Genomic DNA, 27374 nt, shown 5'->3' with positions numbered 1-27374 from the left:
TTTAGCTCATAGCCTGCTCACAAATGCAGTGCGCTGGGAGTGCTTTCACCCTGCTGCCTGAGGCTGTGGCTTATAGACTGGCAGATCCTGGGGACACGCTGCCACGCCGTGCTGTGCATCGCATCCCAGGCAGCATGGTGTCACGGCTGCAGCCTGATAGCAGCCAGCTCCTGGTCACCTGGCCGAGGCAGCGCTGCTCTGGGGAAGCAACGCCAACCTCCTGGTCTACCGCACACACGTCTGAGGTCCCCAGACACCAAGGGTATGAAGCATGAAGATGAGGTGTGAACTGACCTCTTGAAACTGAAATGCGGGGAAAGGATGAAGTGAAAAAACACAGCCAATGGTTTCTGGCCACGGGGTTAAGGGAAGGTTAGGGCAGATCATGAATCAAGGGCAGGGAGGCAAAGAAACTATTAAAAGAAAAAAAATCATTCAAGCGTACAGCTTGATCAAGAGAGATTCTCTCTGGTTACTTATTTAAGTCAATAAAAGCCATAGGCAGTGAACTCCTTGCCTTCAGATCAAGATCAGAACAGCTCTCCTGGAGTTAAAAGGAGTTAGGAAACCAGTTGTTGCAGAGGGAACCCGGCAAACCTTCCCATTTCTGGTTATCACAGCACCCCACAAAATACAATTGCTGACCTTCTTCAGGCATAAATCACGAGTCGGAGACAGCTTGTGCAGACAGGAATTACTTCATCCTTCCTCCAGTTACATCTCTTACTCACTGCGTTGCGAAGGTGCATGGCTTTGCTGCCCATCAGTCTGCAAATTCCGACATCGCGCTGTGGAGCATCAGAAGTACGTGGGTATGACTAAGGAAAAGGCAGAGTGCTCTGCACGAGAACAAGAGAGGGAAAACGAGTGGCTGTAACAGCCCAGGGCACTCACGCAGTCTTACCTGCAGACTTACGTGTCAGGTAACACCTTGCTGCTGATGCCTTCTAGTTATAGGAGGAGTATTTCAAATGGGAAGGAGGGAACTGATAGGCAGTGGCTGGGGCACTAGCTTGTTTTGTGGGGGATAAAATTCACATCTTGCCTCTGCCCCTAAAATTTTCCATTGCTCGAGTTAAATCATGGGATATTCCTGTGCCACAGGATTATCTAGCAAATATTGCTTACCCCCCGTGAGTTCAGCAGAAATACACACATGGAGATGCAATGCTGGATGTGACTCAGACAGTCCACGTCATCACCACTAGCTGCACTACCCTTCAAAATTACAGGACCGAGCTCATAGATCGACTCCAGAAATGCCACACGTTGCAACCTGGTGTATGCTAGAACAAACTGACTCCTACCACGCTGCTTATGACGGAAGAGATGGAGGGGGGTACTTTGAATTTCAGCGAAAGAATGTGGACCCAGCTGAGAAGAAGAGCACCTACTGCCTTTTTTAGGAACATATGATGGAGACTGTGATTTTGGCACTGCTAACCTCCACAACAACGGGGCAAGAAATCCTTTCTACTCTGCTTCTCTTTGGCAGTAATCCACGGGTCATCTTAACCACTCAAAACACACACAGACACATTCAGATAATGAAGTATTTGTTATCAACATTATACCCGTAATAGCCGTGCAATTAAAGTCGTAAACTGCTGGCAAGTTTGGAGCACGTGGCAGTCGTCTTGCTGCTACAGCATGCTTGGCCCCGAGAGGTCATGCTGCACAGGCTGGCTCTGTGTATGCCTCCTTGTAAGACCTGGCTGTCAAAAGCAAGCAGTCTCTCACTTTTTACATTGTTTGTGCATCGTGCTCTGCAACAGATTTTTCAAAACAGCCGCAGCTCACGTTAAAAAGAGCAGCTTCCAGTCACATGGAGATTAAAGGCATTTGAGTAATTCACATTACGGTATTGCAATTAGGGAGCCAGGCTTTCACCAGTCATTGTCTTTAAAACATGGGATTTGCATCAAAAACATCTACTGACGGAGATCAGGATGTTTGGCTTGCTTGAACTACAATATTTGCAGTGCTTGTAAAAACTGGCAGGTTGACAGAAGGGCACAAAATCAGGTGTCTGCATATAAGTCTAAATTTTTATTTTTATTCCTGCTCTTAAGATCAAAATCATTTTCTACTTTGTGGACTCCATTTCTTGCCTTTTTTTTTTTTTTTTAATGGTAACATCTGACTTTATTTTTGGAACAAAGATACCTTTAATCTTGGAACATCTACATGGGTTTCTACCAATTCACTGCCAGTGACCACATCCTCAGCTGCTGACTCACACTGCAGCTCTACATACAGTCTGCCTTCTTTTACAAACAAAAAAAAATAATTAAAAAAAATCCCTCTCTGGCCCTCAGGGTGACTGCCATGAAAAGCAGATGTTCTACCTGGTTACGATCAGTGCAAGTTGTGTTCTTGGCCCTCTCCCCTTCGTCTGCAGGCATCGGTGAGGCCATGCCCTTAGAGACACCAGAGGCAACGAAGGCTGGTTCTGCTGTGGTAACAAGTTAAAGCTAGCGTTTACCTCCATATATCACCAGCTCAGTGGGGTAAATCATAGGCACTGCACCCAGAGACAGAACTGGGTGGCTTCTTACCCACTTTTATTGCCACGTACAGTGTTGTCATTAGCAGCAGTAAGAACTCCTTGCAAAAAGGAGCACACTTCTGAATGCTTTCAGCCACCAGCTGATCTGCTCTTTTGATGCTCCTGGTATCTGAATAAACACAATGGAAGCAACGTATGTGTGAGGCTTCTCTCCCCTGAGCACCGGGAGGTACCTGCAAAAATAAATAAAGAGACTGGCAATTCTATACTCAGCGATCTTTGCCATCTCATTTTCTTTTTGCAACATAATTGTGCCCAAGGAAGTTCAGCAAGTCATTCACATAGCTTTCAGAAAGCTTTGAATACATTTTTCTCAACTGATCCAAACACCGCAGCATGCTAACGCTGCTCAAAGAGCTTTCCAAGGGTTTTTTAATATAGGAGCTGTCTAGGATGTGAAGCTGAATGCCAACTGTGCCTTTGAATCAACCTTTCTTATTTCTTCACAGAATATAGCTAACCCATTATTTCTTCTATGTTGGATGAGGATTTTCACAATGACTCAACAGCTTACCGCCACTTCCATGTAGATGCAACATTCCCAAAATATCTGCTTGCTGCTTGATTTTCAGTCAAGGTCTGTGGATCTTTGCACTGTAGAAAATGTCTTCCACTACTGCCATGAAAATATATATTCATATATATTTCTCTACTGCCATTTATATTTGCCATTTTACTCAAAATCACCATTGCCATTTTCTTCCCCTGAATTCATCTCAAAGGCAGTAATCCACTCCAGCTCAAACATATTGCTTCTGTAGCCTCTGTGGCCAGTATTATTATACTGCACAGCCTCGTTCAGAGGTCACTGACTCCAGTCACCTTTGGGACAAGAGACAAGAGTGAAGGAAGAGAGGAATACAGACAAAGAACAAGCTGGACAAACATCCACCAGGAATGGTGCAGGTAGGGTTGACCTGACTTTAAGAAAAGGAAGCAAGCTCAAGAGGCACTCTGGAAGGCCACTCCAGAAATATGATTTATTATTAAATAATATATTATTATATTATATTATATTATATTATATTATATTATATTATATTATATTATATTATATTATATTATATATAAATATATAATATCAAATGCAGAGAAATATAACCCTATGTCCAAACCAGACACCACTTTGTGTTGGGGAAAGGGAGAGATCTGCACCTCCAGCCCAGGAGAGCAGGACAAGCCTGTAAGAATAAGGAGAGCTAGGAACACATCTGATGTGGAGCACAGAACTCTTCTCCCATGACTCAGAAAAGACTGTTATGAACATCGCAGCACAGAGATTGGGCCACTGGTGCTCAAGGACGCTCCAGGCTCCTTGCAGCCACCCACAGCAGGAGAGCTCAGCTCCCAGTACTGAGCCATCAGCAGGTCAGGAAGCACCCCATCAGACAAAACGGGAACAACTCTACTGAAAAGTTATGAGATGGGAAAAAGCAAGAATAGAGTTAGAACATCTGGAAACAGTACAGAGTGAGACTTCTTTTTCTGCAATAAGGACTAGCTCCATCCTCATATTAACAGTAAGCAAATCATCTAAATAACAAAGAGGAATTGATGGTGCAGAGGCTGAGGTATGCTTTGGCACTCATTGGCAGGTACACCAGAATAGAGACTATCTGAAGCTGGAATTTTGAGTCAACTGAAGCCCTTCTTCTAATGTTAATGGGTTTTAAATGAGGCTCTAGGACTACTCCAAAAATTTCAGGAACTTGGATGCAATCCCTGTGGGCAAGCTTACTTCCTCGATTCCAGTGCAAACCTCAGAACTACAGCTTCTGTTCTAGCTTTGCACATGGTCAAGTGCCGTTTAAAGTGGCAGCAAAAAGCAACTGGAATTTCAGGATAATCTTCAGGAATGTCTGAAAATCCTCATCAAAAGGTGGAGAACACCAAAAGCTTCATTTGGCCTTAAACCCTAAATGCCAGCTTTCATCTCTCTTTGTGAAGGATGTGTGTCCTGAACCCACCACCAGCCCTGTTTAGCAAAGGAGCTAAATTTGTAAGACTGTCCTCTTCCCTCTGAGTCATCAAATTCTGCCTGCTAGCCAGAGCAGACAAACATGCAAGACGGACTAATGATTTGATGTGTTACGGAAAATCCTAAATATCTATGTGCTATACCTTAAAAAAAAACTGTTAAACCTCTGAGTGCCAAGGGGCATACTCAGGTTCCTCTGGGACACAGGCTCATAAATCCCGTGGACAAAGCAAGCTGCCAGCCCTCCCTCCGGGCAAAGACTCAGCACGAAACAGGAAGGGCTGCAGGGCACAGACACTTATTTCTTGGCCGTCTTCATTTACCCAACAAGGGTTGCTATGGGGAAGAGCCATGGCTGCATACAGTCTCTTTACAGCACTCCTACCCAGTGATGTAGAGAATCCAAACCACCAACTCCTGAAATACCGCTCCTCCTCTTCCTAGGCCAAATCCCACACCGGTGTCAAACCAGCCTGCGCAACACGCCTGATGAAAATCACAAGGAATGCAGGAACCAGGAGGCATTCAGAGAGATGCTCGGAGTCCCAGCAAGAACAAACCTGGAGCCATTCCCAAGCTGGGACGTGGCTGAAGCTTTCAGAGCACAGGCTGCGGGGCCCCTGCTTTCCACAACAGGTCCCTGAGGCCATCATGCGGCCCTGAGGGCTTCCAGGAGGTGATCCTTCACCCAGAGGGGATGGCTGGGTTAGGCACCTTGGAGCAGGGGCCGCCCGCATTACAGAGCTATCCCATTTCAGCGGAATGTTTAACCAGGCGACAGCTTTCTACCAGAGTAATAAAATTGCCCTGCCGGCTGCTTAAGGTGGCTTGCAAGGACTGAGTGCAAAGTTGCAGCTTACTTTCAAAGGGGTTGGAAATTTCCGTAGGACAAGGAAGAGGGGTTCCTACTGCCTTGCCCTAGTCCAGCGAGTTCCTAATGAACTGAAGGACAACCGAAGCCGCAGCGACTATCCAGTCTGCCTCTTGTGCAGCTCAGCACAGGAAATTCACACAGTAATTCCTGCGCTAGCTCCAGCATAAATATCCAATGAAAACACGGACTGACGTTGGTTATTTACACACTGACCTGAGATTTCATCCAAACTCTGTTCTCAGTCCCTTCATTAAGTTTTACTGACCTTTTCCACAGGCTCTTGGTACGATTCCTGCTGAGCTCCAGTGACTCTGGTCGACTCCATTCCAGGACGGGATGAGTGTACCACCTTATACAACTTAACCACATACATGAAAATACCCATTTCTAATGTGTTCTGCCAAACTGAAGGGGAGTGAAAGCAGCTGGCCTCTTTACTGCATTTAGCCCAAGGACTAGTCATTAAATCATCCGTCCTTTGCGTGCCACTGACCCTAGTAACTCACAGAGCTCCAGGTTATGCGCTGTTGGAAGAGCATCGGGCCTCAGCTCCAGTGCCCTGAAAAACTTCAGTATGGTTTATATGCTATGTAATGTTTTATGTGAAAAGCTCCCAATGCTGTATCTCCTGGGATGGAGATGAGGACTGTGTGTGCATCTGGCTTTTTGGTCTCCACAAATAGCCCAGGGCAGTCCATTCTTGATTAGTCTTTTAATCCACTTTTTCCCCTTGCTAATACAGAAATGCAGAATTGCTGAGGTTGGAAGGCATCTCTGGAAGTCATCTAGAACAAACCCCTGTCCACAGCAGTCACCTATAGGGCCACTTCTAGTCAGGTGTTGAATACCTCCAAAGGCAGAGACTTCAAAACCTCCTGTCAGGTATTTGTACACACAGATAAGATCTCCCTGAGCCTTCTCTTCTCCACACTGAACAGCCCCAGCTCTCTCAGCCTCTGCTAGTGTGAGAGGCTCCGTTTCTGTAATCATGTTGATGGTCCTTGGCAGGCCTCACTTCAGCATGTCTGTGTCTCTCATCTGTGGAGCCCAGAACTGGACAGAGGGCTCCAAATGTGTCTCACCAGACTGAGCAGAGGGGAAGGATCATCTTCCTCAGCCAGGCCTAATGAAGCCCGGGAGGCTGTTGGTCTTTGCTGCAAGGGCACATCTCTGACTCACAATCAACTTGGTGTCCGCCAGCACCCCATGGTCCTTTCCTGCTCCAGCTGCCCAGTCCCCAGTCTACTGGGGCATGGATTTATTATTCTCAGGGAGGAAGAACTTTGCATGTCCCTTTGTCGAATTGCAGAAGGTTCCTGCCAGCCCATTTCGCCAGCCTGTTGCAGCCCCTCTGGATGGCAGCACAAACATCCAGTGTATCAACCATTTCTCCTGGTTTTATATCAACAAATTTGCTGAAGGTGCACTTTGCCCTATTGCCCAGGTCACTAATGAAGATGTTAAACAATATTTGCCCCACTGTCACTTCCTGGTGTACACAAGAGATTGGTTTCCAGCTGCCTTTTGTACCACTACACATTTGTTTTCTTCCAGTCCTCATGGACCTCTGCCAGTCACGACAAACTTTCAGCGATGATCTAGAGGGGCCTTGCAGTGACACAGGCCAGCTTTGTCAGCACTCATGGGTGCAACACATCAGGTCCCAGGGACTTGTGTCTGTCCAGTCAGCTTAAATGTTTCCTAACCTGATCCTCTTCCACCAAGGGTAGATCTTCCTTGTGGTCTTTCCCTCTGGCCTTAGGGGCTTGGCATTCCTGAATACCAGTTTTACCAGGCTCACATTTTCCCTTGTCTTCGTTTTTGATACTGATATACCCGTAGAAGTCCTTTTTGTTGCCCTTCACATCTCCCTCCAGATTCAGATGTGCTTTGGCTTTCCCAACCCTACCCCTGCACATTCAGACAGCATCCTAGCTGAGCTGACCCTGCTGCCACCTCCTGCACACTTCCTTATTTTGTTTGAGCTTAGTCAGGCATATCCATCCATGAAGACCTTCTGCCACCATTACTTCTCTTCCTCCATGCTGGGATGGAGGCTTCTTAAGTTTGGAGGAGCTGATCCTTAAAAAAACACCCAGTTCTCCTGGATCCCCTGCTCTCCAGGCCTATCTCCCATGAAAATCTTTGAGACAGGTCCCGGTGCATGGCAGTCTGCTCTCCTGAAGTCCAAGGCTATGATCCTGCTTTTTGCCCTGTTCCAAGTTAACTCTGACCTGTTCACCACGTGAGGCAAAAAGCAGCCGTGAAAGCAATTTTAAACCAGTCATCTCAATACATTGATAACTCTGAACTCCAAAAGTTTACAGCTTAACTGCTTTTGCAAGTTCTGCCTGTAAATACCTGGAAAGTAGAAGTCCCAATGGAAAGTACTGGGATTTGAGCCAAGCCACGCATGTGCCTTTTTAAAGCCTGTCCTAAAATGGCCATACAATTACCTACTTTAGAGTTTCCAACATCACTGTGAACCTTTCTTTCTCTCCCTTTCTGTGCTCTCAAATACTTCATTGCCCCATTAGAAATCCACCTTATCCACAGCAAGTTTCAGATCTGTGATCAAGAGTCTTTGTGATAGGGAAAAATGAGAATAGGAGGACAAAAGAGAATAGATCAAATGATACAAGGAATAATGAAAGGTCTTGCAAGCTAAGTTTAGTACTTATGTTCTCTCTGTATTTATGAGATCCTGATTTTTCATTCAAATAAAGCAACCGCAGTATAATATCGAGGTTACCACATCAGCATTTCACAGGATTTAGAAAACTTGGAGCAGAATGTAAATCCTGTTTGCTGCAGGATATTAGGGCTTTGTCTATTTTATTTTGTAATACACACAACTGCCACTGTTAGACACACTGTTCTACTTGGATGATTAATGCCAAAATGAGGCAATTAGATTCTAAGCAGCCTATTGTCTGGGAGCTTATCCATCCACCCGAAACCTCCCTGTTGTGATGCAACACACTAAACAGGTAAACTGGAAAACCAAAACAAAATTGTTCACCTCTGTCAGGTTCATTTCTTTATTGCTGTGCCTGGATCTCAGCGATATTTATGCCAGAAGGACAATCTGGCTTATTACGTGAAATGAAGTTGGCACAAGTTCTGAACAGCCCAACAAGTCACTCTCAAGCCTTTGTTCTTTTGGCTGACACCATGAATGTATATCATACACATAATTTTTATTTGCTTTTAAGGACGTGGTGTACCTCACTGACTGTCCCAGTGCCCGACCACCCTCTGGGTGCAGACCCTTTCCCTAACCCCCAGCCTGACCCTCCCCGTCCCAGCTCCATGCCGTTCCCTCGGGTCCTGTCGCTGTCCCCAGAGAGCAGAGCTCAGCGCCTGCCCCTCTGCTCCCCTCGTGAGGGAGCTGCAGGTGCCATGAGGCCTCCCCTCAGCCTGCTCTGCTCTGGGCTGAGCAAACCAAGGGACCTCAGCTGCTCCTCATACGTCTTGTCCTCTAGACCTTTCACAATCTTCACAGCTTTCCTTTTCAAGGCTTCATCACCTCGCTTTCTAAACCACCAAAAATAGCAAGGATGAAGAGGCTGATGCAGAGGGTCTGTGCACTCAGGTTCACATGGACTTGTTATTGAACTGCTAGTGGTCCTATCAGAAACATCAAGCCCCTGGGCACTCTGATCTTCATTAGAAATTAAAACCAAAAAGCTTTCTAGTGAAACAAAACGGTTTTCATCTAGGGATCTCTGAAGCTAGCAAAGTCTCCCTGGATTTAACTTCAAATGCTTATAACTTTGCATAATTGGGAAATGTCAGAGCAACGTTTTAATGCATCTTCATATACGATCAAAAGCACGGTTGACAGAAAACCAGATGAGACACACAGCATGCCCCAGACCCTTAGAGAAATCTGGTTGCTAAAGCATTCTGCTGCTGTAAGTGACCCTTGTGTAGGGATGCCCTTGATGAACATCTCTAACTATTTTGCACCATCTCATATGAAAGAGTTTAATTAGTAACTTTATCCCTGTTGCAGATGTTAAGGAACAGTTACAAGAAACACGGAGAGCATGCATAATTTTCCACTGAACTTTACTGAAATTTTTAGGATGCTTCTAAATTTGAGTCCTGTACTTAACCCTAGAAACTCCTAAAGGTCTTCTCCATAAAGACAGAGTCTGCTTGTGCTAGCAATGTAGCAGAGACTCTGTAAAGCTAAGCCCTCATGCAGCAGCACTTCAAATGACAGGAAAAACATCCCAGACAAAACCCTATCCTAAAATTATTAGGACAGGACAGAGATCACAGAAGAGGAAAAAAAATGTTTGTTTGTTTTTCTTTCTTTCTACCAACTCTGCAATAAAAAGGTGACTATCCATCTTCTCCCGTCCCTTCCTAGTTGGCTCCCCACACATTCTATTTGATTTCTTCTCCCCTGTCATTCCCTTGCAGTCAGATACTTCCAGCCTCTCATATTTTTGAGGTAGCACTCAAATGCTCCGATGATCCTCTTGAGACTCCTTCAAGTCCTCTCATGTTTCCCTGAGAGCTCTGTCTCCTCTTTCATCAACTGCTTGCAAGTCCTGTCCTGGTCTTACAGCACTGGAAAGAAATGCAACTCGATAGCATTAATAAAAGATAGCTAGTTTCCCCTCTCCCTTTCATCTCCTCTCCTCTGGCCGCAAGCAATTTGCCTGCCGCAGAGGCAATGAGTGAGTGCCTGCCTGGGCTGGCACTGCCACGTCGAGCTCTGGGACCCACTCCAGGCCAGGTTGCCACCCGAGCAGGATGGCGAGCGAGCCAACATGTTGCCCCCCTCGGCTGCCCCAGCCTCTTGCCAGCACCTCAGGAGGAGAAGACCCGACAGGGAGGAGCCTCCCTGACACTCCTTGGCATTGCCTGGGGATATTGCCACCATATTATGGTGGCACACCAAAGGCTCCCACCCAATCAAGCACCCGTATCTCCCCACCCAGCTCAGCATCCCCCTGGGGACACCTCCACTGAGTGGCCTTCCCCAGCAGCCTCCCACACAATCACAGCTCAAGACACCTCCAGTTTTCATCTAGAGGCCTCAGATAGCCCATGCTCCTTCAAGAGCCCCTGAGAAACCAAACACCACTCCCTGGTCCTTTCCTGCTCAGTGCCCAAGGCTCTTCTCAGAAAAAAACATCAGGTTTTGTGACTCATACCTCACACACAGGTAAAGCTAAGAAAACAGACAGTGACTAGATAGAGAAAAGAGTAATTAGCTGTCATATGAGAAAAATTTGTAAGAGATTCTTCCCTCCCAGGACTTTCCCATCTAAGACGTGAGAAAAGCACCAATTACAATCTCCCAGCAGACTCCCAGAGCTGCAGCAAGGGTTGGGTGTGATGGACACTAAGCAGCCCTGCTGTCTATTGGCCTGCTGCAAGGGCAAGGGGGAACTGTTAGTGCTAATGTCCTTACAGTGTAGGGTCACATTTATTACAGCCAAGTCTTTTTCCCTTCCTGATCTGACAGGGGTAGCACCAAACTCGAATGGACTGGTGGGAGCAGGACTCAGTACTTGTGAACCTGAAACAGAAATTAAAATCCTAGTGAAACCCTGACGGCTTCAACACCACGAGCACGAGAAGAGCTGCAGTGGAGCGCACTTGCTCAGCATCCTGAGGTGCCTGCTTTAATCAGATCCCTTGAGACACCAAAACACAATTACAGTTGAAGAGGTGACACAGGACAGCACCTCAATAGCCCACATTTTATCTCTTTTAGTAGCTTGCTCCAGTTTTTAAATCTAAAAGGAAAGTTTCTAACTTACAGTGCAAGCTGAAAAAACAAGCCAGGTTATTTTTTGCTCTTTAAAAAAACAAAAACAAAAACAACTGGGATCTTGCCCAATGGTCAAAGCTGCCCAGCAGCTTGTGTATACAGCTGTATACAATTTGTATGGGGCTGTACAGCTACGGGAGCACAAGGAACAGAGTAAAACCAATTTGCCACAGACAGTTATATTATAAAGAATCTCTTCACCGCTCATCTTCCCAGCAATTAAAGTAGCTTTCTCCCAGTTTTCTCAGCAATTGAACCACCCTGGAAGAATCAACCCCAACATACTTTCAACCCATGCTTTTGTTTACTTAAAGAAGGCCAATTTTTAATTCACTTCTTAAGAGAACTCAGACCAGGGTTGGATCATCAAAGAGCTAGCCTTAGCCAAACCAGGAGGAAAAGAAAAAAAAGCAATGCCCATGTAATGAACTGTTGCTAAACAACATCAAATACATCTGAGGAGAGTTTGATCTGCTCCTGGAAGTTCCACGAACACACACAGAAAGTGAACTAAATATGTTAGGTTATTTGTTGCCGTTTCTTCACTCAGCTCAAAGAACTTCTGCCAGAAATACAGTTACTGTGCATGGAAGAAAAACCACAGAGGCCCGCCTAGGGCTACTCAGCATGCAGATGTGGTCCAAGCTTACTGAATTTTGCTGGTTTCAATTAGGGACCAGAGCTGGTGCTTTAACCCTGTGCTACAAAACTCCCCTCTGAAAACGCATAGCGTGTGCACAGTACCTCACTGTGCATGTAATAAAAGCCTTGCATAGGAATTTAGTAATTAGCAGATCAGATCAAACCATTGGTTCATCCCATCAGATAATCTCACTTTGACCAGTGGCCAACATCTAATGTTTAAAAGGCAGAAGGGAAACAACCTTCAGAAGTACCTTTAGCTGTATTACTTTACGGAAGAGAAAAAAAAACGTCCTCATGACCTATGCAAATAGGCAGCTTATGCCCCGAAGCACAAATTCTGATTACTCTTCTCTTACCACGCGTAGTTGCAAATATTATTAGTCATAAAATTATCCAACCCTTTAAAAAAATCCATCCACACCATTTGCATCATTGGCTCCCGTAGCACTGAATTAACGATGCTGAAATTACCCTGCACGTACACGATAGATGTTATTTTATAAATAATGCTTTTTAATTTAAGGGAGTAACGCCCTTACGCTATGGGGCAGGAGGCAACCAAGAGACCGATTTCATTTTTGGAGCTACTTTGAATTCTGCTGTAGGACTGCCTTTAACTCTTTTCTCCTCGTGGTAAAAGAATTGAAAAAAATCTCACCGCCTCCTGTCACAAGGAAGCCTCTGCTGCCTTGACCATCTTTGTCATTCCTCCTCTGTGGTCCTTTCCAGCCCTGGGCCCTCACCCGAATTAAGTTTCCATCAGCTGCAGGCAGATTTGTTGCTCAGCCAATTTTTACCATGCAGCATTAATGAATAACTCTGGGGTCACTCGCCGTCCCCTAGTGCCCCCTACGTGCCAACATCTGAGAGGTCTGTTTGGATTTTTCAGGTCCAAGTAAACACGATCTGGTGTCACAGTCTCCTCTCCAGACAACTCTGGTAACTTGGAGGGATCCAGCCATTCAGATTGAGGAGGCAGTGGTTTGACCATAACACGTCTCATACTGGCCTGACTTTAATTAGCTCATTGTGGCCTGGTTTTGACCTCAGAAATACCGTGGTCAATCTGGAACAACTTCCCTCAGGGGCACAGTTTTGAGAGCAGAGTTTGGGCCTTGCCATGATATTCAGATCTCCTCTGCACTCCTGTGAGGATAGAGCATCAAGCAGTTGTGAGAACATCTCTGGTCAAAACCAGACCACCAGGGTCCAGCTTTCAAACCCCGGTGCCCAAAGCCCAGCAGGTTCAGCCATGCCAAGTGGGGCAGTCATTGCAGCCAGCACCTCCCTGCAGCATCCTACGCTCCCCTTCAATACAAACTCCTGGGGACATGACCGGCTTGTCTAATGCCCAGATCCGTGTCTATAACCGGAGAAAACCCAGGGGAAACCATGGCATTTCAGCCCGGCTTGACGACAGTATAGGTTGCTTGGCTGCTGCCATGTCCTTGTGCGCCATAAATAGCCTGGCTGAGGTAAGGCCCTGCTGAAGGCCTGGAAACTACATGAGGTTCTTGGAAGCAGCCGATGGCATTTGGCCACTCATATAGGAAATACACTTGTACAAACACGCTTGCAGACAGTTCCTCATCAGCTCCACATCCCAAAGGGGTGCCAGAGGTTAGTTCATCCACCTCAGGGACAGCATTGACCTGCTGTCTCTGACTATCCCCATGCAGCTGCCCCATCTTAGTCTTTTCCATTACCCACCCATCCCGACTGTTCTGGGGTTGCTTCCTTGGATGCTTATCTGTGTCCCTAATCCTAGCTCACGTTCTGGCTATTTGCCATTGAACCCAAGCCTCCCTGTGTCTTGCGGTGCAAGGAGACACAGTCCTTCCAGGAGATGCTGTCCAAGCATGGCAGCCTTCTTCTCAGTGCCTTCCCCATCAACACTACTAGCAATTTCACTTGTTTGAGATCTCTATCACCTCTATCTTCTCCCATCCCAACTACACAGCTCCAACATCATCCTAATAAGGGTCTCATTCAAAATTAACCAGCACTGAAATGCTCCTGTGTGAGAAAAATCTCAACAATTTTATTCTTAGTTTCTCACATCCTGCATGGTGGATGCAAATGATTTTCTCAGGTCCCATGATGCGTGCTAGCAGCCAAGTGTAGGCTGGGGGAAGGAAAAGGCTCCATACTGCTTTACTGGCCCCCTCCACTCCACACAAGGCACTGAAGAATCAGCTGCAGCAAGCAGCTTCTTGAGCTCAACAGGACTTTTGCCACTAATGTCCAGGAGAAAACTATTTGGCTTATACTGTTTTGCTGAAGGATATGCGTAGGTGCCTGGATATGCGTATTTATCACGGTGTGTGATGGCTTCCTGTTCAGCTATAAGCCCTTCTCACACCACACTTTCTGCTAAACAATGCTAACCAAGTTAGCCTGTGTCTGTACTGAGTCCTTGACTATGTGGTTTCTCACTCCACCATTGACAGATTCCCAAGCAAAGCGCTTGGGATTGTTGCCCACGTCCCTGCAGACCTCTGTCAAGCAGTGATGTGGCACAGGTAATGATTTGCTCAGGCCAAGTACATGGCAGGGTACCTCAGGGCTACTGCTGCTTACTGGCATGGGCAGCCTGGGGCAGTACAAGGAGTTTTCCAGACACTGCTCCCAAGGCAAAGCAGCCCATGCCACCTGATAGACCCAGCACCTGCCCTTGGAGTGAATAAGTGGATAAAAACAATCACATGTAGCCAGGAGGAAGTGTAGCCAGGCTTCCCTCACACTTCTGGGTCATTCGGAGATAAATGCAGCTCCCAGAGACACAGCAGCCACTCACACTGTGCCTGCCTGGACTCTCCCACCTCCACACCCTGCTGCCATCTGTCCTCAGCCAGCATCACCCACTTCACTGTTAGCTCCCTTGGCCATGACCCTTTCAGCCTCATCTCTGCAGCACCAAACTGAGGTACCACATTGAAAGGCAGAGAGGGTTTGACATTGTGGTTTTGATTCATGAGCACCCCTGCTTCTTTTTATCGTGGACTTCCAAAGCTAAATTTCTTAGTGTAGGGCTAAGAAGGCCCGTGGGCTAGACCTGGGAGACGGCAGAGAGATGTTCCACAGCACCCCAGGCTTGGAAGTCAGCTCAGCCTTTCCTGGTGAGCAGAGAGACAGCATGTGATGCCTGACACCAGCTCCCCGTACAGACCTCCACATCAAAGCCTTCCTGATGGAGAGCTATTGAGTCTGGCCCTAATGGGCTGTGCCTGGACAGGAAATCTGGTAATTGCTGCAGAGCCAGTGGGCTTTCAAGGAGACCCTCTGCCTCCCGGCATGAGTTCCCTTAGATGTGGAAAAGGCAGGCCTGGCCCTCTGACATGCATCAGCAAGGCAGGACACAATCCAGTTTTGAAGTTCCTGTTAGAAAAATGTGAGAACGTGTTACAAGGTTGAAATTTCCAGATCCTCACAGACTGCCTTGGTGCTGTTTGTGTGCTACCTTCACCTTCTAAGCTCAAGGAAGTGACCAGACATCTAGTAATACCTGTTATCTTGGCTACGAGGACACAAGATTCTCAGAGACTAAGAAGGATTTCTCAGAATTTTAGACTTAAAAACAAAAACAAAGCAACATCAACAACAAAAATTTGTTTTCACCTTGGTGAGCTACAAGTTAAACCCTTTGGATCTTTGCTTCCTCAGATATAATGGCTTCTTTGTGCTTCCCTTATGAAGGTGTCCAGCACCTCCAGGTACCTGCATACCTGCCAGCACTGGAAAACTACAGAAACATCCAGGGAGAGGAACAGGAAGGTCTTGTAAATTTGATTAAGTAAAAATGAGATTAAGAAAGCCTCTGAAAAAAACAACTGAGGAACAGGATACTAAAATGGATACGAGTATGCTCCCCTGATTCTCTCTCCTTTGGGAGAAGGATGCTCCCTCTCCCAGCTTCACTGCTCCAGCCCACGTGGCTGATTGCAGCTGAAACACACCGCACGGTGCACAGGGGGAAAGGGAAGGCCAAGAGGGGGGCCTGTGCAGAGGAGGAGGATGGGGTAGGTGCAATAGCAGAGGGGACTGCTCGGCGTGGGGACAGGCTGACAGAGCACTGGGGAGGCTGCCGTTCTCTGCTGCACGGCATGAAGCAAGTCAGCACGTCACTGGTGTGGGATGGGGTCAGAACTTGAAATGGAAACACACGGTCGCAACCCTAGAAAGGAAAATTACAAGAGCCATGGCTGCAGCATGCCTTATTTATTCCGGGATCTGACCTAGCACCTTCACGGCCATTTCTCTCCACCTTAAGGAAAGCAAGAAGGGAAAAACAATGTAAGAGAGCAAGCTGTGCAGGGGGGAGCTTGGCAGCAGACAGCAAGGCTTTCAAGGTCATGCAAACAGGCAGGGAAACACCAGAAGAGCAGGACATAGCCGGGGCCAGTGACTTGCAGGTACACGTGTGCCTGGTGGGGACGGGTAAGTATGCAGGGGGTGAGTATGTGGGGAGCACATCTGTGCACCCCAAGAGCATGGGGGAGCATGCAACTGTGGGTGGACAGCCTCGGAGATGAAGGGATGGATGGATGGACAGACGGACGGATGGACATTCTGCAGGAAGAAGCAGAGCAGCACATGGCCATGGGTGTGCATCTGTAGCCGTGCAGGTGAGGTGTGGTAGCATATAGGAGCGAGCTTGTGCTGCAAGTACTGACGCATGCTGGGGTTACCTGGAACTGCTGACTTCCTCTGGGCAGGCAGCAGGCACAGAAATTACAGCCTGCATCTGTGATGTGCCTGTATATGTACAGCACTTCCCTAGGGCACTTGCATGGGGCACAGCAGCACCTGTTAGAAAAATATCACTTCCTGCAGTCTCTCGCCTCTGATGCTTTCAGTGCATGGGTATTCTACACAGAGAGGATCCTAAGGTGAGAGGGTAAATGAGAGAGACCCCGTGCTGGAAAGGGACAGACACCAGAGGGAAAGCTCACTGACAGTGACCGAAACCACTCGCTCCTCCTGTTGCCCACAGCCTGTGTCACTTGCGGTGTTTTAACACAGCACCCTAGTCTGTGATCCCATCAATCCCAAGCTGGTTTTAACATCAACCCTAACATGAATACATTAGGGAAGAGCATAATATAGAGTCTCACACCTTGACTCTGCACAAAGGAGACTGCCACAGCCCACGAGCCCATTATGCAGGACAGACGCATCGTAAAGCTGGCCTGGAAGACATGCCTCAGGTCTATAAATCAACACACCAGACACCAGCAGCAGGGAGTTTAAGAGGAGAAGCACATTGCTTGGCTGCTAAAACCCTCACCTCACCTCACCTTCAACCCACAGCCACCTCAGGCTTGGAGGGAGGAGGAAAGGGCTGCGAGCAGCTCATTACAGGGCAGCTCCACGCAGGCCACCTTGGGTCAACCCAGCGCATGTGAAGTTGTCCAAGCACTAGCCCAGCTGTCTGGCATCCAATTCCCTGGCTGCCCAAAACAAGACGAAGTGGAGTACACGTGCTGCTGTTCTCCTGTCGGGAAATACTACTTAACCTGGAGCAAAGAGGTTTGGTTAGGTGTGCTCAGCAAACAGGAGGAGCACAGCAGTGTCGTGACAGAGCCTTGTAAATATCTCCATACGTGATGCAAAATTAGGTCAGGCAGCTGTTTTCTTGGGAGATTCGGCTGCTGGTGTCTGTGCTCCAGGCTGGCTTGGTAGTACAAAGCCTGCTCTAAGTGGAAAATACTGTACATGGAGATGGCTTGAGAACCTGAGTGTGCGCACCTGCAGAGCAGTGATGCAAGCATTTCTTTACAAAGCTATGGATCCAGTCAGCGCTATCATATATACTAAAAAAATACTATCTGGAAGCACCATTCTCCCCACCCCTCCATCAGCAAACGATGACTATGAGCAAGGAGGTCCCTTCGTTGTTGCCAGCAAGCACAGGAAAAAGCCACTTCTCCATCACAGAGCAGCCTTCAGCTGGGAAAAGACGAGAGCTGAAGTGATGTGACCGGCTCACAGCCTGGCCCCAGCAGTGCCTGTGCCTGCAGGGTTACTCCAGCCTCAGTCCTTGTGTGCTCCTGGGGCCAGCACAGAGCTGCCTCCTCCTTCTTCTTCACCCCAGGGCCACAAAGCAGCTGCTGGGAACGGGGTGTCAATGCGAGGAAGCAATCTTGTGCCAGAGGAGAAGAGGAACAGGAGGATGCAACCTCCTTCTCCCCCAGCCTCCCAGCCAAGTCTCCATCTGGTGGTGCCTTCTTCACCACGCTGGGTTTGGGGCAAACCCTCACCAGCAAAACCAGCTGACGGAGCTGGTCTTGACACAGAGCAATTCATGTTGCAGCTGTCCCAGCCCATATATTTCACCTTTCTTTACCCATGCTAAAAATACCTCGATGGCCTTCACATGGATGCTCCTCATTCCACCTCTGGCAGGGAAAAAGGGAAGCCAGGGACACGCTGGACAGTTTCATTTCCCTTGCTTCACCAGAAGCAGACACAGAGTGGTGCTCACAGAAGGCAGGCACCTGTGCTAGGTTGGATATTAGGAAGAACTTCTTTATTGAGAGGGTTGTGAGGCATTGGAATGGGCTGCCCAGGGAAGTGGTGGAGTCACCATCCCTGGAAGTCTTTAAAAGACGTTTAGATGTTGAACTTAGCGATAAGGTTTAGTGGAGGACTTGTTAGTGTTAGGTCAGAGGTTGGACTCGATGATCTTGAGGTCTCTTCCAACCTAGACAAGTCTGTGATCCTTGGTGCACACCTGCAGACAGCTGGAGAGGCCACCTGACAAGTTATCTGGTTGAAGGTGTAACGCACAGCCATGCCAGCAGCACTCATTTCTCCACTGTTTGTACGAAAAGGGGAATTTCACCTGCCTTTCAACAAAAAGGGTCAGCAGGCATCCCATGAACCTCCCTAGGTTTTTACTTCTTGCAGCAGCTGGCCTGGCTTTCCCCATGAGTATCCCTTTAGCTTCTTGCCACTGAGGTGCTGTGGAAAGGGGGTTCCCTGAGGACAGACCTTCCCAGGGCACACCGAGCAGTCCCCATATCTCTACCACGAAACCTGGCTCTGCTCTGCTCCACCATTTCCAACCCATCACTGAAAATAAAAACAACAACAAAAAAAAAACTTGATTTAAACCTAGATTATGCTTATTCTGAGCTTTATTTGGGTGTCAGGGGTGCTTGTTGTGTTCCACCACACACTTATGGATCAAATCCCCATCTCTGCTGCACCCACCCACCCATTTCTTGCCCCAGGTTGTGCAACTCAGGTGAGTGCAACGAACGGGAAATGTTAAAGGTGGGAAGCTGTGAGGTGAGACGTGCCTGGGGCAGCCAGGCCAGCTGGATCATACCAGCAGGTCTGGCTGGGTCCAGCGTAATGCTCCCTAGTGACACAGCATGTTTTCCCCTTGCACTGAACTCCACGGGAGCCCAATTCACGCTTTTCCTTTGTGGAGATCGAGTACATCAGAAGGGTAAGTGCCCGCTGCCATGGGCATCGCAGCTGACGTGCCCAGCAGCATCCCTGTTCCCCCACACCCCGATGCTGCCTGACGCTCCCCATCCCTTCAGCATCCCCCCGATGGGGCACCCCGTGCACCGAGGCACCCAAAAAGCCAGCAGCACGCCGTGTGCTCCACCACGGGGGATTCAGGGATGCTTTCCTCTGCTCTTTGCCAGCCCCAGCTATGTCAGACGCTGCGTTTGGCAAGAGCAGTGCTCCCTGCTAATTTTAGCCCCCGGCTCTCCACCCAGGCAGCTCGAGGGCTGCGGGAAGCCGGGCAGCACCGAGGTGAGGGCTGGGAGATGCCTTCAAACAGCCTGCACGCCACGGCTAAATATAAGCCTGTGGTGGGCGGGGGACAGGAGCTGGGCCCTCCCCATCAGAGGCCACAGCACAGCTCCCCTGGGACCTGCTGCTAGGGGCTGTTCCTGCCCAGGGGGATCACCAGCGATTTGGGCTGCAAATCCCAAATCCCTGAGAGGATCCCATGTGCCACACATACTTCCAGAGTTTCTGGATTAAATGCTACCTGACTACAGACTATAGAAAAGGATAACCATCTTTTTCGTTGATTTTCAACAGAAAAAAAGGGATTTTGTATCCCTAGTAAACAAAGAGGGACACGTGAAAGATTCCTGGCTGGGCTGGCAAATCCTTTTTCTGCAAATAAAAAGCTGGCAAAGTGCTGAGTGTTTGCAAGACCGAGGAAGAAACAGGTAACCACGCTCTGCAAGCCATGCAGAGCAGCTGCAGCGCCAAGCACCGTGCTCGGTACAGGGAAACCAGAGGTCTTGGCAGGCACCACCACAGCAAAAAGCCACGGTGGTACCAATTTTCAGGGCACCAAATGCCCCTGTGACACCAAACATGTTCTTAACGATCTCAGCAGAGTTGCTTACGGTCCCCATCAGCTTCTGTAATAATCACCCCTGCATTTTCCTCCACCCTTTTTAAAACCCAGGGTCAGTGGTTTACTCTGTGCCTTCCAACTCCTTCCCACATCTCCTCTTTTCAGTCTCTACACCCAATACCTTCCAGACTCTGCTCCACTAAAATCCCAAATGTCTAGGTCTAGACTTTACTTCTGATTTCAGTTCCTTCTGCCTCACAGCTCTGGGGTGGCCAATGGGTTTTCTGACCACCCTGCTCCAACGCTCATCTCACTGTGCCCCATTTCAGGCTTCTCCTTACTTTGCCACATTATCCCTGCTGCTTCTTTCCTTCTTTACTCTTCTTCCAGTTTCCTTTTCTTTCTTCATCTGCATGAGCTGCAAGACAAACTGAAACTTTTTTTTCCTGCTCCCCAGCATGCCTATGCGAGATGTCTAATTAAAACAGAGTTACAAGAGCAAGGTGAAAACAGTTGACAAGGAACTGTGGCACATTCAGAGAAATTTTAGGTGTTGAGCACAGCAAAAGGCAGCAGCAGCAGCGCTAGCATCATTAGGGCTTCTTCAGAGTTGTGGTGAGGATGAGGACAAGGACTCAGTGGGAGGGGAAGGCGCAAAGAAGAAGGATTTATCAGAAGAATTATACACCTTTATAAAGGTGAGCGACTTCTTACTCAGGAGAACAGTGATAGGACAAAGGGGAATGGTTTTAAACTGAAGGAGGGGAGATTTTGATAAGACATAAGGAAGAAATTATTTCCTAAGAGGGTGGTGAGGCACTGGCACAGACTGCCCAGAGAAGCTGTGGCTGCCCCATCCCTGGAGGTGCTCAAGGCCAGGCTGGATGGGGCTTTGGGCAGCCTGGACTGGTGGGAGGTTGCAACTAAATGACCTTTAAGGTCCCTTCCAACCCAACCCCTTCTGTGATTCTGTGATGAAGAGACTTTTGTCTGCAAGGGCAGAAGAGAACAATCATTACTCACGTTGGAAGGGAACAATGGCTAATACTAAAGAATTTCTGATGCTTAACATGCTCACAGAGTGGTCTGGCCAACAACATGGGGCAAACCAAGCATGAACTTGGCAAAAACTTTTTCCACAGACTGATGTTTGGGCTGTGTTTGGCCCTGAAACTCTTCCTAGGACCCAGGTGAACTTAGACCCACATGGGTATTTGCTTTGCGTGCAATCCTAGAGGGGCATGACCTGAGGCTCTGGAAGAGCTGGACCTGCTGGCTTGAAGCAAGAGAGTCTGAATAACCTACATGTTAAATAGAAAAAGAAAAATTGAAGGCGAATTGAAAGGAAAAAATATAAATGGTTGAAAAAATGGTCTGCTGAGCATCCTATAGGTACAGGGCTGAAGTTTCAATCAAGAAACTGCAAACCAAATGAAGAGGACTTAATATTATGAGAACAAGCACCGATTCAGTGATCCAGAGATCCACATCGGTTGCTTTCGCAGTACAAGCCCACTGTGCAAACTGAGAGCCTGAGGGCAAGATAGCGACTGCAGACACTCCCCAGAGCAGGCAACGGAGATAGAGCAGCGCATTATGCCATGGTCTGCCTTGATTGAAAACAAATTAAAACCTCTCAGCCGGCCTGCTTCCATCAGACCACAGCAGCCAGTGCTGGTGCTGGGGGCGAGCTGCTGCAGCAGGGGACGGAGCCCGCTGGTGCGTGGCAGGACAGGCAGGATGCTCGTGGGATCAACCCTGTGGCGTGGTCTAGATGGGGTTAAGAGCACCCAGCCACGGCTGCTGCAGTTTCACAGAAAACAACGTTATTTAATGTAAATAAAGCTAATTTAGGAAGCAAAGCATTTGCGAGGAGGGCTGGAGATGGCTCGACCAGGCTCCAACAAACAGCGGGGCCAAGGAAGCCGCCGGAGCTGCCAGCACCACATACACAGGCCAAGCCAAACAGCCCACACTCATGGCAGGGAAGTGAGCGGCTCCTTGAAGCAAGGCAGAAGCCGACTTACTTAAAATGAACAAATAAATAAAATACCATAGATCATGGATGCAGACAGCAAGAAAACGAGCCGCGTATGAGGCAAAGGCCGGGGACACCCGTTGCATCTGCCATGGAAAACGGGGGCATGAGAAGCAGGAATAGCACAAGGTGCAGTACTGCAGCCATATAAACGCACCAGATGGGACTATGCCACAGAGGAACAGGACAGCTTCTGCAGACTGTAGAAAGAAAGGAGGTAAGAAGCCACGCTCACCCTTTTTCCCTCAGAATAAAGGAGGGAGTCTCAGACGGGACACAGCCGCAGCAGGCTGGAATACCAAAGCCTTAGGAGATGACAAAAGCAGAATTACCAAACTGGTGAGAGTGGCGCTGATGCTCCAGGGAGACTCACAGGTCTACCCAGCAGTTTTTGGATCGTATGAAGCAATCCCACATTTTACAGACTGAATCGTGTTGCCCAGCATAGGGAATTTAAATCCTTTGTTGTTCTGAGGCTTCCTCGGAAAGAGCTGATTTACTTAGCAGCAACGCTCCCCCAGATATAACCCTAGTACCCCAAAGCACAGGGGATTCTCCCCAAACCATACCAAAGCCTGGTGCTGCCCTGGCACGGGGCAGGTTTCTCAGGCAACCAGTGCTGCCAGGGAGCTCTGACCAAGACCAGTGGACAGACCTGGTTTCCTTCGCCCTTCTGCTGTGCATACCTGCACTTTGGACGCTGCTTGTAGTTGTATTTTTTATTTTTTTAAGCTCCCAGAAATCATTCAGAAGTGAGCTTGGAAGCAGAACAAGAGATGAGCTCAGACTGCAAAGGCCCAAAGCTGGAGGTGTATTTTGGCTGGGCTGATTAAAGGCACCGACTGCAAACGTCTCAGATCATAAAAAGCAGAAGTATGCGAGGACCAGGTTCACACCTGTTTCAACCCAAGGCATTACGTGGGTCTTTCCTTAGATCTCACACCACATGAAATGAGGCAGTGCATTTCCTCTTCTGGAAAGCCCTTCTCAGCTCTTACTGCAAGCCTGAAAATAGCAACTGAATTGGGAAGTGGCTGGAAAAGGGAAAAACTCTTCCTCCACATCTGCCTCAACTTGCAGGTGAGCGACGTACGGCAGAGCCTTTGTGCGGCTGTGCCAGATCGCCCGATGCCAACCACAGGCAGAAATGCATCTCCAGAAGACAACGTGACTCCTCTGCCAAGCCCCCAGCACGGGGAGATGCTGAGCAGGGCACAGCTTGGTGGTATCCGAGCCATCCCCATGCAGCCTGGCTCAGAAGGGAGAAGGTGTGGTGCGGGAGCACATGCTGCGCTGGCACACGTCCACGCCAACCTGTCACCGTGACGTGTGTGCACACAGGGATGGCACAAAGGTTTCTCTCTAGTGATGATATATCCTCTGCCTGGCCCCAGAATGTCCCGCACCGTCTGACCACCCTGCCAGGAGACCCGAACCGATCACCTTGAAGCGACGACTCAGCACCCCTCGGAGCTCTTTGCTGAACGAGCAGCTTCAGCTCCCCTCCTCACACAAAGCCAGCGTCTGCCCGTCCAAACCAGGGCTCGGCCAGGTTTTAAGCAACTCGTGCTGCTTCATAACAACCTGCAGATCCGCGAGCCGCGTGTCAGAAGCCCAGATAGGAAGATAACACGCTCCCAGTCCTACTTACACACAGCGCAGAAATGCGGAGGAACAGGGGTGGGTTGGAACAGCCAGCGGGAGCGGCTTGAAGCAGGGCCCCCTCGGGTCCCTCGTTCCCACAAGCTGCACCTCCAAGGAATTTCATCTAATCCTGCACACCCTGCTCTTGCCTGGCTCTGTGTCACTCACACCTGCAATAAAGGAAATCAGTGCAAGCTCCCCAGATACCACGGGCTTTGCAGCAAAAACAACCACCAACCCAGTCTGCAGAGCAATGGCTGGGAGTGACCTCCCCTCTAAGCCTGCTCAGCGCTTGAGATTCACTTTTATGATGTTGACACAAGATTTTAAAGCATAGAGGGATTGCTGCACATCCTCCCTGCTTGCCAGCAACACTCCCTGGCACCAGCCTTGCTCCCTCGGAGCCAGCCTGGGGAAGGCGAGGAGCAGAGGGAGGTAGCAGAGGAGGTCCCTGATGCACCAGCTTCATCCAAGCATCGGCCTCGTTGGTGCTTTCTCCCTCCCCAACTCCTCGTTCAGCTACAAATAAATAAATAAATGAATAAACAAACTTTTCTGCCTCCAGCACTCGCTTGCAGGAGCAGCGCTTGCTGTGTGGCACTTAGGAAAAAGGACAAAACACACTCCTGCTGGAGAGCCCACTCCAAAAAGGGTTGCGCCTGTCGGCAGCACACAGGCTGCCCGCAGCTCCCGGGTTTCTTGGCAGGGAGGCAGTGCCCTGTCTGTTACAACTTGTTTGGGATGACAACAAGCCACATTTCAGGGGAGGAGAGCTGTGCCCATCTTCGACTCACATCAGCCTGCTTGTTTTTCCTCCCTCGGCTGTAAACATGTTTGTTTAGGATTCCTATAAATACCTACTGGGCAGCAGACCAGCCACATAGTCTCAATTAAAAAAATAAAAATAATAAAGAAAGAAAGGAAAAGAAATATGCAAGCCTCGCAACAACAGAAGCACCCTCCTGCCCATGAGGTATGAGTCCTGCCAGTCGGGTTTCCAGGGAAGAGCCTGTAGGAAAACCTTCACGCAATCACTTTGCAAGGAAAAATGATTTTTTTTTTTTCTTTTTGTACCAGCCTGACTGCTCCTTTCAGCAGCACCTTCCTAGGAAAGGTGTGTCCCTCGTGTCACTCACTTTCACCTCCCCCTGCCCAATCCATCCCAAGCCAGCAGCCAGGGAAGGGCCTGGATCAACCCAGGGGCTGCACGAGCACAAACCCTGCAGCTCAGCCAGTTCCTCAGCCCTTGAATTTGAGGTGACAGCACAAGGAACCTCCCGGCCACAGCCTCTTCCAGCAGGTGGTGATACTCTAATAAGTGGTACCCAATGGCTTCTGTGGCGCTGTATGTTCCGCGAGGCCCTTTATTTTCTTGCAGCCAGGCTTATCTGCACGCTGAGCCTCGCTGCACAGTGGAGCTGCACATACATGAAGGGGGAGCAGCCAGGGACACGGTTTCTGAGCACGGCTTAGGCTATCGTCTATTTGGGATTTGCTTCCCCTGCCCCACAGTGACCCGGTAGGGGAGAGGAGCAAAATGCTGGGGAGGAAGGGCCATGCCTGAAGAAAGAAAAAAACCCACTTGCTGCTCCTTTCACAGGCTATCCGGCAGTGCCTTTTTGGGAGGTGAGAAGAAAGCTCAGCTGCAGACGCAGGAGATGGAAACAGATCTGCTTTAGCTCCCTTCCAAGCCCAACAGCTTTCTGTCCCCAGAGGAAGGAGCTTCTTAGTCTTATGCCTGGAAAAATGACCGAGCAAACAGCCTTTGTATTCTGCCAGCAGTAACTGGGGAGGCTGTTGCATCAGATGAGTGGGGATGGCAGCCCTTGCTTGGTCCCCAGCTGAGACTTACCGTAGGGTTCCCACCTGGGACACAAGAAGGAAAACAAAAACAAGAGGGGAAAAAGGAATTAATTGCTCTGAGAATCACCCCTCAGCTCTGTGGGATCTCCAGAAAGAGCCCCCACGTGGAGCCCCAAATGCAGCCACCCCAGTCCCAGGAGAAGAAAGCGCTGCTTGGCTTAACAGCCAAAAGAAATCAAACACTGTTTGTTTTTCATTCCAACTTCTGATTTCTCTTAAAACAGGCTTTTGGAGGTATGGGGTAAGAGCGAGGGTGGGGAGGGGCACGGCTTAACTCCCCTCCTGCTGGCACTTTCCAGGACGCTCCCCAGGAGCCCAGGATGCCAAATGCCCGGGGCAGAGCATCAGCTCCGGGCGTGCACAGGCTCTTTTGTGCCATGGAGCCTCCTGCTCGAGGGCTTCACCCCACCAGGCTCGCCAGCAGCCCCTGCGTGCGGCCACCGGCGACGTCTCCGGTGGCTTTGGGAGCGCCTGGAGCTTTGATTCAACTTCAACGCCGTGCTCGGGCTGGTAGGGACCGCAGCCGTGTCACTGTTTCCAGCCTCAGCCTTGAAACCGGACGATTTTTTTTTAACAAAGATGTAAAAATAACTCCTGCCTGGAAGCAGGGAGGAAGGCTCCAGCTCACAGCACAACCCGCGGGCATCCCCTCCGCCCGCTGCTCCCCGTCCCTCTCCCAATGCAGCTGCACGCACCTGTCTCGGCCCCTCTCCCCCCCATAACCACGGCTTAGACATCCCAGATATTTAAAGCTTAATGCTTTTAAAGCTGTCTCTAGGGATAGCAGGGGTGCAGCAGGGGCCACAGAGGACGTCCCGCCGAGCGGGCTCTGCTTTCCCCTAGCAAAGCAGTCAGCCCCCCGGCACTGCTGCCCCAATATTCCTGCATTTAACCTCCAGATCTCGCCCCAGCTCAAGCTGTGGTCCCGCGGAGGACTTTGTGAGCAGGCAGAGGCTGCGGAAGCTCCTTGCCTTGAGCCGGCGCTTTGCAGACCACGGACCCGAGGCACCGCCGCCGCTCCCCCCCACCCCACAAAGCCCCCGGGGCTGCCCCGAACCGCCCCGCTGCCGCAGCCCGGCACCCCCAGCCCTCTCCCCGGGGGTCACTCACTGCGGTCCGGGGCCGCCCCCCCGCCGGGGGCTGCCCGCAGCTCCAGGTAGGCGGCCCACAGCCCCAGCGCCAGCGCGCCCAGGGCCAGCAGCAGCCGCAGCAGCCGCCGCCGCCTCAGCCGCGCCAGCAGCCGGCCCCGCATGGCGCCGCTCAGGGCGCCGGGCCCCCGCCGCCACCGGCCATGCTCCCCTCGGCTCCCCTCGCCTCGGCCCGGCCCGGCCCGGCCCCGTTCCCCGTCCTCGGGGCGGGCCCAGGTGCGGGGCGGCGCCGCGGCCCCGCTGGGGGCAGCTCCCGGGCGGGCTCGGGCTGAGCTCGGGCTCCGCCGCCGCCCCCCGCACCTGGGGCCGCCCGCACGGGGTCGGGCCGCGGGCGGAGAAAAGCCGGGGCCAGGGGGCAGCCCCCGGGGTGGGAGCCTGCGGGGCTCGTCCCCGGTGTCCGGGCAGCACCCTGAGAGCCTGCGGGCACCCGAACTGCCCGGGGAGGAGAGCTGTCCTCCTTCCGAGCATCCCACAGAGCTACCT

General features: G+C 49.8%; 1 protein-coding gene across 1 annotated transcript in view; it reads right to left on the bottom strand.

Annotated features, from left to right (window-relative positions):
- Nucleotides 1-26995, bottom strand: part of B4GALNT3 (beta-1,4-N-acetyl-galactosaminyltransferase 3) — a 52371-nt gene extending 25376 nt beyond the window's left edge. The window contains exons 1-2 of the mRNA XM_032183962.1: nt 26854-26995; nt 25733-25746 (exon numbers count right to left, since the gene is read on the bottom strand). Coding sequence (XP_032039853.1) covers nt 25733-25746; nt 26854-26995 — 156 coding nt within the window. The remainder of the gene's footprint in view (nt 1-25732; nt 25747-26853) is intronic.
- Nucleotides 26996-27374: the final 379 nt, after the last annotated feature.

The sequence above is a fragment of the Aythya fuligula genome, chromosome 1 (assembly GCF_009819795.1).
Source record: "Aythya fuligula isolate bAytFul2 chromosome 1, bAytFul2.pri, whole genome shotgun sequence".
NCBI lineage: Eukaryota > Metazoa > Chordata > Aves > Anseriformes > Anatidae > Aythya > Aythya fuligula.
The sequence above is the reverse complement of the archived record's forward strand: the minus strand, read 5'-3'. Positions and strand labels throughout refer to the sequence as shown.